Source organism: Lipotes vexillifer, unplaced genomic scaffold, assembly GCF_000442215.2.
Source record: "Lipotes vexillifer unplaced genomic scaffold, Lipotes_vexillifer_v1.1 scaffold629, whole genome shotgun sequence".
Lineage (NCBI taxonomy): Eukaryota > Metazoa > Chordata > Mammalia > Artiodactyla > Lipotidae > Lipotes > Lipotes vexillifer.
Genome location: NW_006774188.1, coordinates 924,810 through 945,336, shown reverse-complemented (window position 1 = coordinate 945,336; position 20,527 = coordinate 924,810). Strand labels below are relative to the sequence as shown.

The following is a 20,527-nucleotide window of genomic DNA, read 5'->3' as shown; positions in this document are numbered from 1 at the left end:
TTCCCTTAGGAATTTTTCATGACTGAATCTTGACAAGATAAGGTTTATATTCAGTTTTCACTGAACTTGGATGAAAAAGAAAACTACAAAAATGTGTGTGTATTAAGACTTGGAAGTTATATTTTTCAAGTCAAATTTTAAAAAGAATGCAAATTTCATATAAATTCCATTTTTTTCAATGTAGTAAACTTATTTTAATATTACAATCAACACAAAAACTGAAGTCCATTTAAAAGGGACTACAGTAGGTATTTCATAATCTTATAAGGCAAAGTTATACACTAGGGGAAAAACTATCTAAAACTAAACAAAACTAGAACTCAATTAATAGGCATAAATTCTATTAATAGGTACTCCCAGGTCAAAAAGTTATCAGGTAAAATTGTGAAAGACTTTGAAATAAATGAAAATGATTATTGGCTGTCTTATCTAGGGCATCCTTCTGAGTCATCTCCTTCTTTTACCATCTGAGCTATTGTACAAGATTAAATTGTAGTGTATGAATAGTAATGTAAATGATCCTAATCCATAGAAATGCACATTGTGTCCAGTTGGAAATACAATTGATTTTTGCTCAGTTAATCTGAAAATTCATTTCAACATTCCTGATGGCCCATATATGTGTGTTTTTTTAATTCTCTTTTGAACCAATTAAAACATCTTCCTGGTTCTCTCATTAATTAACACTTTAGACAAAATCTTTAACACATGTTCATTTTATATTTGTGTGAGAGTCATGAGTTAATAACTTTTAATAGTTATGCCTTCTCTGTAAGCCAAAAGTTCTGTTTTAATGACAGTGGATTTTTCTGCCTTTCCTTTGATTAAACCTAGACATCCAAAACTTGAGAATTCAGAGAAAATGGAAAGGATATGTATAATGTAAACAGGAGTCTAACAATAATATCACACTATATCTGTTAACTGTTTACTTGGTTAGGTCATGAGAGTCTTGATTGACAATATAATATACACCACACATGGCTGCAATATAAGGCTTCAGAAAACTTAGCTCATATCTCCAGGCCTCACGGGAACTGCCTAAACATTTTCTAAATCATTGCTACTTACTAATATGTTTTAGAAATGTCTTTGCCTTCATGCGTCTTCCATGTGCCTTACGAATGCTAATTAAGCATTTAGAGAAATAAAAGTCACAACTTTTTAAACCAATGCTGTGTTTAAAAAGAAACAAGAGGGCTTCCCTGGTGGCGCAGTGGTTGAGAGTCCACCTGCCAATGCAGGGCACACGGGTTCGTGCCCCGGTCTGGGAATATCCCACATGCCGCGGAGCGGCTGGGCCCGTGAGCCATGGCTGCTGAGCCTGTGCGTCCGGAGCCTGTGCTCTGCAATGGGAGAGGCCACAACAGTGAGAGGCCCATGTACCGCAAAAACAAAAACAAAAACAAAAACAAAGAAAAGAAACAAGAGGCCCAAAATGGAGTCACTTGTGCTAAACCCTACATCAGCAAACCAAGACTTAACACTTAACCCAATTGCAGTTTCAGCCTCTCCCAGGAATGTAACCTTTAACTAGTCAATCTAGGGTTTCCTGGCCAGCACTGGTGAGGCAATCCACCTGATAGACACCTGCCTTCCCCCACTCCCCTCAAGGAAGTTAGCCTAGCCTAAAATATTCCTTTCTTTTGTTTATGACTTCCTTGCCTTACTGCCTTTCTGCCTTCAAAAACCTTCCATTTTGTACAGCTTCTCAGAGCTCCTAACTAATTACTAGGTGGGATGATGCTTTATTCATGGAATGTTGAATAAAGTCAAGTAGATCGTCAAATTTTCTCACTTGAATTTTGTTTTTTAACAACTGCAATACAACAGCCTTTGATTTACAAAGAACAATGCAGCCATACTCTTACATGGTATATTACACTCAGTAGAAATAGTAGGTTTTTTGTTTTGTTTTAATGAGTAAGTAAGTGATATGACATGACATTTAAGAATGTGTAGAGGAGGCAAATAATTTTTCCTGGACCTTTCTGAGTTCTTTGCTGAGACACCTGTGATAAAAAATTAACGAGAGGAAAACAAAAGTTTGTTAACATGTATACCTCACGTTTACTTGGGAGCTACGAGGAAAAGATGAGTAACTCCCTAAGATAGCCTAAACTACCAGTTTAAATATCATCCTCAACTAAAGACAAATGAAAGGTGGGGGCAGTAAGGCCAGTTACAGAGAGGTTACCAGGAAAAGCACAGCAAACAAGAATAAGGTTTGTTATGTAGATTAAATTGGTGCCTTCTCCATTGATTTATCTTGTGATTTAAGAGTCATCGTTCTTCCAAGTCCAGAGGACTGAGACCCCAGTATAAATGGAAATTTATTTCATAAGTGTAAATTTCCCTTACAAAAGGGTAACTTCTACTCTGTTTTCAGAGCCTCTTTTATGTCTGCTCTTTCTCAAAATAATCTTTATGCCAAAGAGGCACATTTTGGGGTGGCATTTCTGCTACCACTCAAGGAAAACCAAGGAGAATATTAAATCTAGTTAAAAACTCAGCATTTCAAAACTCATATTTAATGAAAATGAAGGTGATTTTCTTCTAAGAATGTCAGAAAATGATAATAATTACAAGTGCTCAATAATTCAGGTTTTTATATTATTGACTGTATCTATTAGGCTTTATTTCATAAGATTTATTCATTTTTTTTAAACTTTCTATTCAAATACTTATCTAAACTAATCTTACTTGATCTTATTTATGAGAGCTGTCAAAATCATGAAAGAAATTAGACAACATTCTTTATTACAGATCTAGAGTATCATCCAAACAGAGAATGGTAATAGTATTGATAACAATAGCAAACATAGTATTAGTTAATACTCATACACTGTTCAGTCTGGGCCAGATATTCATCTAAGCAAATACTTTATGTATATTATCTCATTTTCTTCACAACAACCCTGTAAGTTAGTTATTGGTATTATTCTCATTTTATACATAAGAAAACAAAGACACAGAGAGATTATGACTTATCCAGTTTCAACAACTAATAATGATAGAGTCAAGATTGAAATCCAGTTTGGCTCCAGAGTGCTACTCCCCAAACTGCCTTCCATTATATCATTTTTTCTTCATTCCTGCATTCACATACCTATTCTAAATGGTTTTCATTGCTAAGAGAAATAGGAGCAAAAAGTCAATGAAAATTCAAGGTCTAATTAGGAATGCAGTGCTTGCCATTGGTAGGTTAGAGAGATAAGTTCATCTACTAGTGTACAGAGAAATGGATTTAGAAGTCAAGAGGGCTGAGTTCCATTACTACTTTACTGTGTGATCTAAAGTCAATAACAATCCTTGCTTTCTCATCTCTAGAATGAATATAAATTTCTCTTTAAAATAATCGGTTATTCATCTGAAGATTGAGAAATTGTGTCATCAATAATTGAAAATCCCTACTAGTCAAAAAATATTTTATTTAGGTTTGTTAAAGTTATATATATATGTATAACATATATATATATATATATATATATAACTTATATATATATATATATATATATATATATATATATAAAATTAGGTAATTGTATTTTCCTCATGTTTATCATGATCAACATTAAAATTCTCAGAACAAAAATCAACTCACAAATATTGTTGGTACCAAGGGAAGACCAACCTAGGACTTACAAATTTTTTGGAGGTCATTGAGAGTGACTCAATTTAGAATTAAAGCTTTAAATAGGAAATACATTAAGAACATTCACCATTGATGTTCAAATTATATTCCCTTGAGTCATAGTGTGATCAGTTCTATTCTTAGATATGTTCTACATATTATAGTATTCTCTTTGAGAATAAGGAACTCACCATGTTACCTATAAAGCAGCATAAATAGGCTTTTCAGTTTTAATGGTAATTATTCACTTCACCAGCTGTGTAACCTGCCATAGTTCAGCTTCTTTTAGAAGAGGTTAATACTGAAAAAAGAGAAATTCTTCACATTTACCCAGGACTTAGGAAAGCTAAGTGGAATTTAAGACAGTAGTAATTCAAATGGTGGTGGGAAAACATTTAAGAATGGTCCTCTGGAAAAGATGTGTAAAATTATGTTGCTTATAAATATTGTCTGTGTGCCTGCAAAGATTTATGTTATACTTAGATAACAGCATTGTTGCTCTCTACCTGTGATCAAGGTATGACTGAGTTCAAAGAATATTAATTAATGATACACATTTATCCACACACACATATGTGTGTGTGTGTGTGTGTGTGTGTAAGTTCACCTTTGGTTAGAGAGTTTGAAATGTGATGACTGTTAAATGATTATTCCATTTAATTAATTATCTAAACCAATGGGAAAAGAACAAGTAAAGCAGAATTTTTTTTTTTAAGTCTGAAGTCTTTATAACTTTTTAAAAGCCATGTATCTTTTGTTTCTGAGATGGTCTGTCTATTAAATGGGCAGTTGCTTAATTCAGTGACCAATATATAATTTTCTCAAAAAGAGAAGGGCTTCTTTTATATGTGGTTTGATAAGGGGCAGAAGATGGAGGTGTTAAAGATTTCTTACAGCAACAAAATCCTAGAGATAAAAGGAAGCTTAAAAGTTATCTAGTTCAGAGTTTTTTTTAACCTTTTTGCTCCCATAGACCCATTTGGGAATCTGGCAAAGCCTACAGACTTTTTCAGAAAAATGTTTTAAATATATATAAAATAAAATACATAGGATTACAAAAAAAACTATATTGAAATCATTAACAAAATATCTATTACAAATTATTATATAATAATACTGCCTTTTTAAAAACACATCAAATAACAAAATTTAGCAGCAAGTCATTAGACTACTGTAATTTGAAATCCTGGTGAACATACACAATATTTTTAAATATCCATAATAATTTGAAGCAATAGATTCTGCTATTATTACTATAATTTGTCACCTAAGCTCATAATGAAAGAAAATAGTAAAAATTTAATTAGGTTGGTGAATATAAAAATGATAATTTTTTTCTCCATCACAGTAAATGGACCCCTCATTTTTATCCACAGGTTCTCTCAAGGGGTCCATCAACCTCAGGTGAAACCCCCAAAAACATCCTCATTTTGCAGATAAAGAAACTAAGTCCCATGGAAGTGAGATAACTTGACTAAAATCATACAACACAGAATTAGATTAACCCTTGCAGTGGTAACCTCACACCTTAACTCAGCCTTTTTTGAAGCTTTAGTCTAGAAATTGGCAGTTATAGTCTTCTGTTTGTCCCTGATTTATGGCATGATCTGGAGCAAATTCTTTATTCTCATTGTGCCTCAGATTCTACCTATATAAAATGTAGGTGACTTAAAATGTACGAAAGGATAATAATAATGACTTAAATTTGTATTGCTCTTCATTTACAATAGTTTTTTCATATATTTTCCTACTTAATTTTCCTCATTTTATGGATAAGGAAATTAAAACTCCAGGATGTTGAATGTTGTCTAAGGTTCTAAAGATCAGAAAAGGAAAAACCAGTATCAGAAACCATACCACTGGACTCCAAAGAACATTCCTTTATCATGCTGCCTTTCACATTATAAATAAAACTCTGAGTTCAGTCACATATGTATTGTGATATCATAAACACAAATTAAACACAAATAAATGGTAATCGGGCTAAGATGAGCCAAATACTTATATCCTAATTTATCCAGATAAAGTGATGAATGAATAGAACTATGGAACGGAGCTCTTCTAGACCAAGTCTCCATTTTTTCAATAAGAAGTGAGAAGAGAAAGAAATAGAATTTGAGAGTCTAAGATTGTAGAGTTGTTGGCTTAATGTTGTTTAAATCGTTCCTTTCTTTCCTTCTCTTTCAAGGTAGGCTAAAAAGGCAAGTAATCTGAGTAAATGCCAATGAGGTCATTTTTCTCTATTCTCTTAAGTTTTACTTTTATGAGTTAATGGTATTCAGTGAAGTTTGTTCTTTCAGAGACAGATTACTCTTAAATAAGTTTAATAAGGTAGAGAAATTAAAGTCAAAATGGCCATGATACATCAAATATCTCTGTCATTCAAGTGACCTGACCTATGAGATACAGGACATTCTGTTCTCTCAAAGAAATCTTCTTAACCTGACCTAAAACCTATGGTATAGAATAACCTTTACTGGACTCCAAATGTCACTATTTGATTAACCTTAAGCAGTATTAATAGTAATTTGTTTTCCAAATTCTTATAATCATTCTGTAGGGTATTCAGATATTTCTTTGCTATAATCCACATACTTTTCATATTATATCTCTTAATATTACCTGATCCAAATAAATAAAAATCATTTTAAGATAGTACAGGAATAGCTATGATCATACTTATACTATGAATAATAAATTTGAATCTGCTGAGATTGAAAAAAAACTATAATTACTACAAAAATAAACACATTCAGATTTGGCAAATGTTTATACAAAGCACTATATTTGACTTAGTTAGAAATATAAAGAGAATTAAAGTCGTGGTCCTCTCCCTCCAAAAATAAACAGTATATTTGGGAACCTACATCAATAATTGAAATGTGAGTAACTGTGAGAACTCTTAAAGTAGAAGTTCAGTTAAGAGGCTTTAAGAATTTAGGTATACCCTAAAACTAGATTGTGGTGATGGTTGGACAGCCATATAAATCTATTAAAAGCTATCAAATGTGTACTTAAAATACGTGAATTTTATAGTAAGTAAATTGTTTCTCAGTAAGGCTGCTAAAAGAGTTCAGGGAAAGAAGAGATTATTTCTGGTTGAGGAACTTGGGGAATGTTTTTTGCCCCAAGTACAATTTAAGCTGTATCTTAAAGGACAAGTAGTATTTGGATCAGAAAATAAGCAACAGAGTATTCTAGAAAGAGGAAATAGTTTGTCTAAGGTCTAAAAGCTCAGGAGTACAAGAAATATGCTAGAGGAGCAAGTTCAGACTTTGCTCCATGACTTAGACTATATGGCTTTCATTCCTACCAGTACATATGGCCGTATGGCTATGACATTTCCAAAAAGTTTTGGTCAATCCCTATTGAGAAAAACATATAACTGTACATGGATATATTTTCTTTCCATCAAAAATAAGAACTTGCCTCCATTTTGAGCTGATGAGAAAGTTATAATGAGGAGGGTGTATAATTCAGAATGTTTCACAGCTGTCAGTGGCTCCACTGATCATAACAACCACTGACATTTGTTTCCATCTTTATAGCTTAAAATCACTGATACATACATTATTTCCTTTGAACCCGTAACAGTCTTTATTTTACCAATGAAGAAAGTAAGATTAAAGGAGGGTCCAGAGCCTAAAATAATAAAGACATGCTAAAGTAAAGATCAAGATATTCTGGCCTGCTAAGAATAGGATGAGGGAGAGAAAATGGTAATATAAGTAAATGATCTTTAAACAATTAAAAATCTGCTAACTAAATTGCATGCCACACATGAATCAAAACCCATCTCATACAAAAAATAAAACAGATAAAGTTAACTACTGTCATCAATAATAGGAATCCAAAGTTGACATTTTTTCTAATAAGCTGATAAAACCCTCTTATTGACTGGAACAGCCCATGTTAAAATAAGATTTATCGACAGTAAAGAAAAGTACATAGGGAGCTGACTAACAATTTCTAAATAGGTAGTCATTTTTGTTATTTGCTTTTTAAAATTTAAACAGATTAAAATTTAAAGCAAACCACTGACATAGAGTTTCTCAGATTATATAAGTAAGCATATATACAGAAGCTTAATTTTTAATTTCAAATGTAACTGCCAGCCAGTAAAATCATGTTATAAATAGAGGGCTTTCTTAATGTCCATCAAAGAAGATGACTTTTGTTCTTGACTTTGACACCATCTGACCAACTGCTCAGAAATTTTAAAAATGACCCATATTGTATAGATTTATTCCAAGCATTTACAAGGAAAAAGAATACAAATTAACCCAGTGAGCAGCAAAATAGAGGCAGTTTTTATGAAACCTGAGTTGTGTTAACCTGCAATCAAATGTAATCTCCATTTTAATATTTACACATCTTTATATTGTTATGAACCTATTCTTGACATGGGTTTTATTTTGTTTCTCTCCTCCCTCACTTCTGTGAAATGCAGAAGGGAAAAGATGTTTGTTATTCACATATTTGTACCCCACTAACTGGTGTTACACATCTGGCTTCCACTGGAGAGCCCCTGACATCGCAGGGAACGGTGATCAAAATTCCACACACTAGCTTCAAGCTGGGGGCTCGTAGCTATTGCAGCATTGAAGGGGGTATTTTCCTGGCTTCTTTAAAATAAGCATGGTGATGGGATGGTTTAAGGGAAGAACACCTCTCAAATCACATGACCACTGCTGTGCTTCCGTGTGTCCTGCTTTCTTCATAACAGCTTGGCACTACATTCTTTCTCTGTATCTTAGTGGGCTTTTGTGTGTACAAGTGGGATGGGGGTTGGGTGTGGGGGCTTTCAGTGGATGATTACACATTATGCATGCATCTTTCAATGTTAGAGTGATTTGCCTTCCCTTATGTGTCACAGATTATGGTCACAGATTAAATCTTCTGTGTTCCTGAGAGATTGGGCTATCTCTCTCTTATTGGTGTGAGATTCATGTGTTTTGATGTTTACACCCTCAAATGTTCTTCATGTTGCATTAAACATAAGTTGAAATGTTTTCCCATAAGAGTTAGCTTTTCATGTTGGGCTGAAAAAGTCTTCATTTCTGTGTAGCAATTCATGTTATTATAACCTATGGCTTTCAATTGTACCTCCCATAATGAAGAGCTGACTTTAAACACTGTGCTATTCTTGTTAAGACCTAAGCATAAGGTAAGTCACTTCTCTAACTGTATCTAAAGATTGTGGTTGTTTGTTAAAGTTTTCTCAGCTTTGTTTAAAGCATTTTCACTTTTTTTCCTTACCATTTATTACGTGCTCTCCCTCCTTTTGTTTTCTGTTTCATTGCTTAAGATGTCTTAATGGACAATGTGATCTTTAGCAAAAATTATACATGTAAACACATGTTGAAATGAATTAAATGAATTATTTGATGTCTGAAAGCAGTCTTGGTTAGTAAATGAATACCTTCATTTTCAGTAAGTCTCTTGTGTTTTTTATTTCCTCCATTGACTTTAATATACTGCTTCTACACATGATTTTAGCTTTGATTTCAGTTGAAAGGGGAATTGTCAATACTATAAATGTTATCTTAGTAAAATAACATAATACAGTAGAATAAAGTAACAGATCATCGAACACCATACTTTTCATTTCTAATCCCTGACAAATTGGGTAAGATAAAGAAAAACAACAGCAAATCATAAAACTTGAAACAGACCTGTGTTACCTTTTTCATAGTCCATATTGTGAGAACAATAGTTGTTTCTCAACCTTATTCTTTCAAGTAAATCCCATTACATTGTGAGCTAGGCAAAGTCTTCATATTGGGATTTTATTAAATTAAGTCAGTATTATAATGATGACAAGTTTCATGGTACAGAAAAGGGCATCCACTGCACGCATAAGTATTAAAATGTTTTAAATTAATTTCCTCAATTTTTTAATGTATACTCAAAATCACTAAAGTAAAGAAGTTCATTTAATCATTGATTTTTAAAAGTGATTTCCCTCAAATCTGGGTCAAATAGCCAATGTAATGTAAATGAGCAGACATTGGTTATACTGATGTTGGCAATTTTTGAACCCAGATTCAGAATATTGAATTTTTCTCATCATCCAAATTTCTCTTCAAGTTTGAAATATATCATTCTAAACTGATGTGCCACAAAGCAAGACTTGGGTTTCTTTATTAAATTCATGCTATGAGGGACTTCCTTGGTGGCTCAGTGGTTAAGAATCCGCCTGCCAATCCAGGGGACGTGGGTTCAAGCCCTGGTCCAGCAAGATCCCACATGCCGCAGAGCGGCTAAGCCCATGCGCCATAACTACTGAGTCTGCGCTCTAGAGCCTGTGAGCCACAACTACTGAGCCCATGTGCCAGAACTACTGAAGCCTGTGTGCCTAGAGCCCATGCTCTGCAGCAAGAGAAGCCACTGCAATGAGAAGCCCGCACACCACAACGAACAATAGCCCCTGCTTGCTGCAACTAGAGAAAAACCCTCACACAGCAACAAAGACCCAACGCAGCCAAAAATAAATTAAAAAGTAAATTAAAAAAAAAACTACTTTAAAAAAAAAATTCATGCTATGAATGAATTTTTTGTTAATTTTTTAGGCCACCTAAGAAAGGGAGAGTGTTTTCTTTATTGTGGTTTTGATTTGGTTTTGCTCTTTTTGGTAAAGCCAGCTAGTACTTCACCTCCATTTCCATTTAGACATTATATAAGTCTGTTGAAACATTTGATGAGACAATCTGAACTACTCATCTGAACTGCTCTGTTCATTGTAAATCTCTTGTTTCTATCCATACACTAGCTCCACTCTAGATTGGAAGGGCTTAAAGATGAACTCTGGAGGAATAGAGGATACGACTTAAGAGTAACTATTATTGATCAAAGGAGCTGCTTTCCATTCGCAAACGTTGCTTTGCGCTATGGGTTTGGCTCCTTCTGTTTCTACATCTTGTTGAAGACTTTCTTGACTTCCATTTGACTTCTTTGAATTCTGTTTTTGTCCTTCAACATTTTCCCCTTTCTTTTCCTTCTCTCTCCAGATTTTTCTCTCACTCTTTTGGCTATCTCCTGTGTTCTTTGAATCATTTTTAAAATGTAGTTTATCTCTTTATTAAGCTTGTCTATTAATTTGTCTATTAGTGTTTGTTTCTTTTCTCCTTTAAGGCTGTAGTGATATAGTTAACACTTATTTTCATTCCATGGTATGCCAACTTGCTTGTTTATTTTGCAGCAAGTTCATTAGTCATTCTTACCCTCTTGGTATGAATTTTCAACAAGAAATAGCAGAACGTTCTGCATTTACATATTGTCCCCTTCTATAAGGCCATAGTTTCTTTTCTGTCTACTAGATTTACCCTCCCCAAACCTCTCTCTCTTCTTTTTCTTTTCCTTGCTCTCGTGTCTTCCTTACTGTATTATTTTCTTTAAGTAGTCATTAATTTCTTTCCCATTTGGTCCAGCATTGTTCTCCAATAAAACTTCAAGAAAAGAATATAAGAATATTATCTTACAGATTAGCTTCTTCATTACAGTGTATTTAAAACTAATCAAACAATCTGGGCCAAAAGAGAATAACTTCAACATCTGGAATTATTTTTCCTCTCTTTTTTTTTTTTTTTTTTGGTGTGTCTTGTGTGTATGTGATTTTTTTTATTGTTGTTTCTTTAAACATTAACAATTGTTTTTTTCAGGGAAGGACAACCATTACCCACCCTAAGTTGCAACATTACTTTCATAATTTGTTTCATTACAATAGTAGACTGTGTTAAGCAATAGAAATTAATTTGCTGTGTATACCATTTGGGGCAAGCTGCTGGGGAGTGGGAAGAAGAGGTGTGGAGTTTCAATACAGTTGTCTCTGAAATCAACAAGTGTCAATGTCATCCAGCATGGCCCTTGAATTCATCAGTTTTGCGACATGTAAAAGAATGTTCCACTTTGACCTGAAATATTTGAATCAGCATGAGTCCCTTTTTTTTTTTTTTTTTTTTTTGGTGTGTCTTGTGTGTATGTGATTTTTTTTATTGTTGTTTCTTTAAACATTAACAATTGTTTTTTTCAGGGAAGGACAACCATTACCCACCCTAAGTTGCAACATTACTTTCATAATTTGTTTCATTACAATAGTAGACTGTGTTAAGCAATAGAAATTAATTTGCTGTGTATACCATTTGGGGCAAGCTGCTGGGGAGTGGGAAGAAGAGGTGTGGAGTTTCAATACAGTTGTCTCTGAAATCAACAAGTGTCAATGTCATCCAGCATGGCCCTTGAATTCATCAGTTTTGCGACATGTAAAAGAATGTTCCACTTTGACCTGAAATATTTGAATCAGCATGAGTTTCTGATTGATAACTATATACACACTTAAGAACTGGCAAATAAATGACTTCAATTTCATTGATTTCCAATTGAAACATCTTTCATAACTAATATTATAATTATAATCAATTATTATAATCAGTAAATAACAAAGGTTATTAGACTCACATGTAAATATTGTATATGAAGATTTCTCTTTTCCCCTCATTAACATATGTAACTAAAAATGAGCTTTATTACTTGAATTGCATTATTATTTTAGATAAGCACAGTATCTTTAATATTAAGCATCTGAATTCACAACTGAATATGTGGTAACTTGAATTTTTTCCCATATACTAATTTCCAATACACATCAATTAAAAAATGCCATTAGTTTTACCCTTGTCCCATGTACAATATTGTGCCCCCAATTTTTTTTCTAGAAATCAGTCCTTTCTTTAAGTAAGAAAAGGAAAAATTAAAAATATATGGAATAAGTGTAACATATTTTTATTAACATGTTTTTATATGTGAGATACATAAAGCCTTTGCTCCTAGACCTCAGGAGTTTGCCCATTAAATATACATATCTGGCTGTCTCTGTTATGAGCCCTAAATTACTGAGTTTATGCTCTCTCTGCAGGTCCAGTCCAGGTGCAGCAGCAAGGAGAACATTCTCAGAGCCAGTGAGTATATCATTATTTCAGATGGACTACTGGATTAGAACTTGTGGTTCAACAAGAAGGAAAGCTAAAAATGACATTTTGGTGAAAGAATGGAGAAGAGCAATGGGGAAAGTTTATGTCAAGAATATGAATTTTAGAGCTTTTGCCTTCTAAAAATAACAGTTTCAATATATTAATGAATATTTCCCTTATCACAATTGTTTTTGCAGTTCTGACATCAGAACTTTGACAGCACTACTGGTTAGGGTAGTAATGAGCTCCTCTGTGACTCCAAGATGAGAACCCTCTTTAATTGCCCCACTGCCAAAAAGTTATTTGAAAATAGACTAACTGAAAATAATGTAATATAAATCCACTAAATGAATCTAAAAAAGAAAACAAGGACTCCTAAGCAGGTACATCATAATCATTTCGTGAATATGAATTCCTAAAAGATGTTATCTTCACAGGCAGCATGTTTCAGAACATAGTGCCCTAAACCAAAGATGAAGAAACCTTATTTTTCTGTTTTATCACCAATAACATTTGCATGGAAGTCATTTGACTTTGTGTATTATTCATTTTCTGACTTTGCGTATTATTCATTTTCCTATCTTGTAAAAAGGAAATATAAGTAGCTTTTCCTTACCTGTATCCTTGAAGTGATGTCACATCAAAGGTTGTGCCTTGAAAGCTTTGGGATTCTAAGAGAAAAGTGCTGTATAAATGCTAATTTTGTAGATATTGTTCTCTGTCACTTAATATTAATGGTATCACCCTATCTTCTTCCTGATCATTATCAAGAGAAGAAGTGCAGGAGGACCACACTGAAATGGGTCCTTACTTATACCACTGGGAGTTTTAGTAAATGGGATGATTTCTATTTCCAGTAGAATGTCTGTATTATTTAACAATTTAAAAAGTACCTGGAGAACTTCAAATAGGTAAAATTTTGTTTCATTTTATTTTTTTTAATGTAAGATTTTCCCATTTCTGTGTTGTAAATCTGTTACCTTAGCTTGAAAACATTGAGTTATAAGGCAAGCACACTTCAGTTGTTTGTCCAGGACCTTCATATTAGAGTTATACAAAAATAAATGCAAACAGGCATGTTTAACTTGTATACTTTTGTGAGTTTTCATAACATCTGACAGGCATGTGAATCTGAGGGAGGTGCTTCACTAATAGGAGATGTAAAGTCCTATAATCCCTTCTCCAGACCTAAGGTTGAGAAAACTAAGAGTCAAGGAAGTGATGATTGAATACTTACTAAAATAAAACAATAGAAATAAATGAAATTTTAAAATGACATTTTTGATGATTACTGTATGATTTACATTTATTGTTGATCCTGAGATGATGATGGATCACTGATAGTGATTGTGGTGATTAGGAATAAAAAATTTCTTACTGAGAACAGATTTCCTTGAAACCTTTTTCACCTCTATCATGTATCTTGGTGCTATTAGAACTGCTTTCATTTCACTTATGCTCTAACTGGCTTGTTGGTTGTTAATCACTTTGGATGGACCTTATGGTGGTCCAGGTTTTTCTGTTCACCTTTTCTTAGGATAAAATAATCATGTAGATGGTCCATATAGCCATTTAGATCCATGTAGAGAGCCCATCCGACATTGTAGCCTCTTAGTTCTGTGAGTTCTATAAGTTTAAGGTCGTTCCTCTCAATACTGCTTTAGTAACTCATACTCATGCCCATAGCCACACCCAGGACTTTTCATGAGCTGTTCTACCTCTGAACTTCTTAATCTCATTGCTTATTTAGTCTACTTCTATCTTTTTTTTTTCTTCCTTTGCCATGTAGTACTATATTGCAGTCATATAGACCCTATTAGCAGTTCTCCCATTCTCTCAGTGCTATGTCCTGCCTCTATCCTTGGGACCCTTTCCCTCAGAGCATAAAATATCCATTCCCCTTATTTTGCTAGAAAACTCTTACTTATCCTTCCATACTCAGTTCCAGTGTGATCTCCTCTGTGATGGCTTCTCTGAGTTCCCCCAAGGCAAGGTGACTAATCCTTCTTGTATACCCCATACAGTTTCTTCTATTTTAATCATTTTTTCATTTACTTACTGAATTAACTGTCCTCAAGGAAAACATTTCCAAAATGTAGCTAACAAAAAGAAAACTATGATCAACTTCTTTTTTAGCACATATAAAAATGTATCAAAGCAAAAATCAGCAGATACTGGAGAAAGGAAAAAAGTTAGAACTTAATAGAGCTTGTTCAGAATTGTCCAAGGAAGAGTTAACTTTGGTAACTTTGTTCAAGCAAGAGGTAACTTTCCTTTAGCACCTCAAAACTATTGAATTGGCCAAAAAGTTCCTTCGGTTTTAAGTAAAAATAAGAGACACATTTTTCATTTTCACCAAGATCTTTATTGAACAATGTATTCACCATTTTGTTCCACTACCTTCTGCCATTTTTCAGGCAACTTCATAATTCCATCTTCCCAAAACTTTTTATCTTTTTGAGCAAAGAACTGTTCCAGGTTCCTTTTACAGTCTTCTAGGGAATTGAAATTTTTTTCATTAAGAGAATTTTGTAAAGACCGAAATAAATGGAAATCTGAAGGTGCAATGTCTGGTGAATACAGCAGATGAATCAGAACTTCCCAGCCAAGCTGTAACAGTTTTTGCCTGGTCATCAAAGAAACATTTGGTCTTGCATTACCCTGGTGGAAGATCATGCATTTTCTGTTGACTAATTCTGGACGCTTTTCATCGAGTGCTGCTTTCAGTGGGTCTAATTGGGAGCAGTAATTGTTGGAATTAATCATTTGGTTTTCCAGAAGGAGCTCATAATAGAGGACTCCCTTCCAATTTCACCATATACACAACATCACCTTCTTTGGATGAAAACTGGTCTTTGGTGTGGTTGGCGGTGGTTCATTTTGCTTGCCCCATGATCTCTTCCATTACACATTATTGTACAATATCCACTTTTCATAGCCCGTCACAATTTGTTTTAAAAAACAGTCCGTTTTTGTTATGTTTAAGTAGAGAATTGCATGCGGAAATACGGTCAAGAAGGTTTTTTTCACTGAACTTATGTGGAACCCAAACATCAAAGCGATTAACATAACCAAGCTTGTGCAAATGATTTTCAATGCTTGATTTGGATATTTTGAGTATGTCAGCTATCTCCCACGTGGAGTATAATGATGATTGTTCTCAGTGAATATCTCTATTTGATCGCTATCAACTTCAACTGGCCTACCCGACCGTGGAGCGTGGTCCAGTGAGAAATCTCCAGCACAAAACTTTGCAAACCACTTTTGACACATTCGATCAGTCACAGCACCTTCTCCATACCCTGCACAAATCTTTTTTTGGGTTTCAGTTGCGTTTTTACCTTTCTTGAAATAATAAAGCATGCCGAAAATGTTGCTTTTTTTCTTCCATCTTCAATATTAAAATGGCTACACAAAAATTAACCAATTTTGATATGGTTTTTTTTCAATGCACACTGATATTGTAGCTGTCACAATACAATCTAACAAAATTGTTTCGAATGAAGTTAAAGACAAGTAAGCACTACTAGAGCCGTCTTACAGAAAAAAACCAAATGAACTTTTTGACCAATATTAAAACAACCTGTTGATAAAAGGCTGAGTTTATTCTTACTCTGGTGAGGGAGAGTGCCACTTCAACAAAGTCTTAGTCTCAGAGTCTCAGAAAGGGAACGACAAAGTCAGGATATTTATGAGGTTTTGAAATTTGATTTAAAGCAGTTCTTTTAACGTGGGCTTCATTAGAATTAAATAAGGATCGTGATATAATCATTTAGAAATCACAGACATGGCAAGGCAAGGACTTCTGAGTCTTGGTGTATAAACCGTTTGTTGGTGCTTTCTATTTAAGAAGCTTCTGGAATGAGCAATAAAGTTATTTATAACTTTTATCTTCCAAGGAAGAATCTTCTGGAATAGTAAAGTTATGCTGATAAAGACAATGCAATAGCAATGTTATGCTAATGAAGACAGTAAGCTGTGCACTTACAGATGGTTTCAGGTATCAGAATTCCCCTTGTGATCAGCCTAAGCTGAAAGATAGACCATTAACATCTAAGGATGTGATCAATCAATCAATCTAGGAATCACAGTATTACATCAACTATCTAGGAAAGCTTTTTCAACCTTCATAAGTGTCAGTTTGCCTGTGTTTGTTGTTGTTGGATGGTCATTTATTGAACTGCAACATTTAGGACTGTGGAGGTCTCACATCTGAACCCTGCTACACAAATGTGAGAAGGATTATGATCAGAGTTTGTAGTCCTTTTTTCAGCCAGGAGCCAAAAGTGTCCAAAATTAAGCCAAGAACAACTGTATGTCAACAAACTGGACAACATAGAAGAAATGGAAAAACTCTTAGAAACATACAATCTATCAAGACTGAATCAGGAAGAAATAGAAGATCTGAAGAGACCAAATACTAGTAAGGAGATTGAATCAATAATCAAAAATCTCCCAACAACAAAAAAAAGCCAAGAACAGATGGCATCACTGGTTAATTTTACCAAATATTTAAAGAAGAATTAACACTGATCTTTCTCAAACTCTTCCCAAAAATTGAAGAGGAGGAAACACTCCCAAACTCATAAGACCAGCATTACCCTGATATCAAAGCCAGAAAAAGATACCACAAGAAAAGAAAACTATAGGCCAATATCCCTAATGAATATAGATACAAAAATTCTCAATAAAATACTAGCAAACTGAATTTATCAGTACATTAAAAAGATCATTCCCTGTGGTCAAGTAAGATTTACCCCTGGGATACAAGGACAGCTCAATATATGCAAATAAATAAATGGGATGCATCACATTAATAGAGTGAAAGAAAAAAATCATATGATCATCTCAGTAGACACAGAAAAAGCATTTGACAAAACACATTTGTTCATGATAAAAAAAAAAGCTCTTAACAAATTTATAGGTATAGAAGGAATGTACCTCAGCATAATAAAGGCCATATATGGTAAGCTCACAGCTAACATCATACTCAATGGTGAAAAGTTGAAAGCTTTTCCTCTAAGATCAGGTATAAGATAAGGGTGCTCACTTTCGTCATCCCTACTTAACGTATTACTAGAAGTTCTAGACAGAGCAATCAAGCAAGAAAAAGAAATTAAAAGCATCAGAATTGGAAAAGAAGAAACAAAGTAGTCTCTATTTGCAGATGACATGATTATATATAGAGAAAATCCTAAAGACTCCACCAAAAAACAGAACTGATCAATGAATTCAGTAAAGTTGCAGAATACAAAATTGACACACAAAAATTCAGTAGCTTATCTGAACTAACAATTATCTGAAAAAGAAATAAAGAAAATGATCCCATTTATAGTAGCTTCAAAAAGAATAAAATACTTAAGAATAAATTTAACCAAGGAGGTGAAAGATCTCTACACTGAAAACTACAAAACTGATGAAAGAAGACACACATAAATGGACAAGTATCCTTTGTTCATAGACTGGAAAAATTAATATTGTTAAAAATGTTCATACTACCCAAAGCCATCTATAGACAGTAGACTATTCCTATCAAGATTCCAATGGTGGGCTTCCCTGGTGGTGTAGTGGTTGAGAATCCACCTGCCAGTGCAGGGGACACGGGTTCAAGCCCTGGTCCAGGAAGATTCCACATGCTGTGGAACAACTAAGTAACTAAGCCTGTGCGCCGTAACTACTGAGCCTGCATTCTAAAGCCTGTGAGCCACAACTACTGAGCACACATGCCACAACTACTAAAGCCCATGTGCCTAGAGTCCATGCTCCACAACAAGAGAAGCCACTGCAATGAGGTGCCCGTGCACTGCAGCCAAGAGTAGCCCCTGCTCACTGCAACTAGAGAAAGCCCGCGTGAGGCAACAAAGACTCAGTGTAGCCAAAGTAAAATAAATAAATAAATAAATTTATGTAAAAAAAACATTCCAATGGCATTTTTCACAGAAGTAGAAAACAAAAATCCTAAAATCTGTATGGAATCATGAAAGACCCAGAATAGCCAAAGCTATCCTGAGAAAGGAGTACAAAATGGGAGCCATCACACTTCCTGATTTTAAGCTATATTATAAAACTATAATAATCAAATAGTATAGTTCTGGCATAAAAACAGACACATAGACCAATGGAACAGAATCAAGAGCCCAGAAATAAATCCATGCATATACAGCCAACTGATATTTGACAAGGGAGCAAAGGATATTCAATGGAGAAAAGACTGTTCCATAAATGGTGCTGGGGAAATTGGATATTCACATTTAAAAGAAGGAAACTAAGGACTTCTCTAGTGGCACAGTGTTTAAGACTCTGAGCTCCCAATGCAAGGTGTCCAGGTTTGATCCCTGGTCAGGGAACTAGATCCCACATGCGTGCTGCAACTAAGAGTTCGCATGCCACAACTAAGGAGGCTGCCTGCTGTAACTAAGGAGTCCACGTGCCACAACTAAGGAACCAGTGAGCTGCAGCTAAGGAGACCTCAAGCTGCAGCTAAGGAGCTCACCTGCCACAACTAAGGAATCAACAAGCTGCAACTAAGGAGACCACCTGCCACAACTAAGACCCAGCACAACCAAATAAATAAATATTTAAAAGAAAAGAAGGAAAGTAGACACCTGTCTTACACCACTCACAAAAATTAACTGGAAATGACTTAAAAGACTTAAATGTAAGACCAGAAACCATAAAACTCCTAGAAGAAAACACAGGAAAAAAAGTTCCTTTACATCAGTTGCCCCCAACCCCTGGGCCATGGCCCGGTGCCAATCTGCAGCCTGTTAGGAACTGGGCCGCACAGCAGATGAGCAGCGGATGAGTGAGCGAAGCTTCTTCTGCCGCTCCCCATCACTCACATTACCACCTGAACCATGCTTCCCATCACTTGCATTACTGCCTGAACCATCCTCCCCCGCCACCCCGGTCTGTGGAAATATTGTCTTCAACAAAACCAGTCCCTGGTGCCTAAAAGGTTGGGGACTGCTGCTTTACATGGATTTTGTTGATGATATTTCGGATATTACACCTACAGGACAGGCAACAAAATAAAAAGTAAGCAAGTGGGACTACATCAAACTAAAAAGCTTCTGCATAGCAAAAGAAACTATTAACAAAATGAAAAGACAACCTATAGAATGGGGAAAAAATATTTGCAAACTGAATACCTGATAAGGGTATATTAAAAGTATATAAAAAGCTCATACAACTCAATAGCAAAAATAAATAAATTAAAAATCCAATATAAAAAGACCTGAATAGATATTTTTCCAAAGAAGATATATGAATGACCAACAGGTACATGAAAAAGGCACTCAACATCACTAATCATAAGGGAAATGCAAATCAAAATCATAATAAGATATTGCCTCATGCCTGTCAAAATGGCTTTCATCAAAAAGACAAGGGATAACAAATGCTGGCAAGGATGGGAAGAAAAGGGAACCCTCATTCACTGTTGGTGGGACTGTAATTTGATGCAGGCAACAGGGAAAACAGTATGGAGATTTCTGAAAAAAATTAAAAATAGAACTTCCATACTACTCAGCAATGCTACTTCTGTGAATATATCCTAAGGAAACAAAAACACTATGTTGAAAAGATATCTACATCCCTTATTCATAGCAGCATTATTTACAGTAGATGAGACATGGAAAGAACTTATGTCCGCCAATGGATGAATGGATAAAGTAGTTGTGTCATGTATACACACACACATAGACACACGCACACACACACACACACACACACACACACACACACACACACACACACACACAATGGAATATTATTCAGCCTTAAAAAAGGAAAGAATTCTTGCTATTTGCAACAAGGATGGACCTTGAGGGCATTATGTTAAGTGAAATAAATCAAAGAAAGATAAACCCTGTATGAACTCACTTATCATAACAATCAAAAAAAACTCCTAGAAAAGGAGATC

General features: G+C 34.6%; 1 protein-coding gene across 3 annotated transcripts in view; it reads left to right on the top strand.

Annotated features, from left to right (window-relative positions):
• Positions 1-20,527, top strand: part of GPHN (gephyrin) — a 618,338-nt gene that overhangs the window by 429,872 nt on the left and 167,939 nt on the right. For all 3 annotated transcript variants that reach the window (XM_007449022.1, XM_007449020.1, XM_007449021.1), the window contains one exon: positions 12,549-12,591. In XM_007449022.1, coding sequence (XP_007449084.1) covers positions 12,549-12,591 — 43 coding nt within the window. The remainder of the gene's footprint in view (positions 1-12,548; positions 12,592-20,527) is intronic.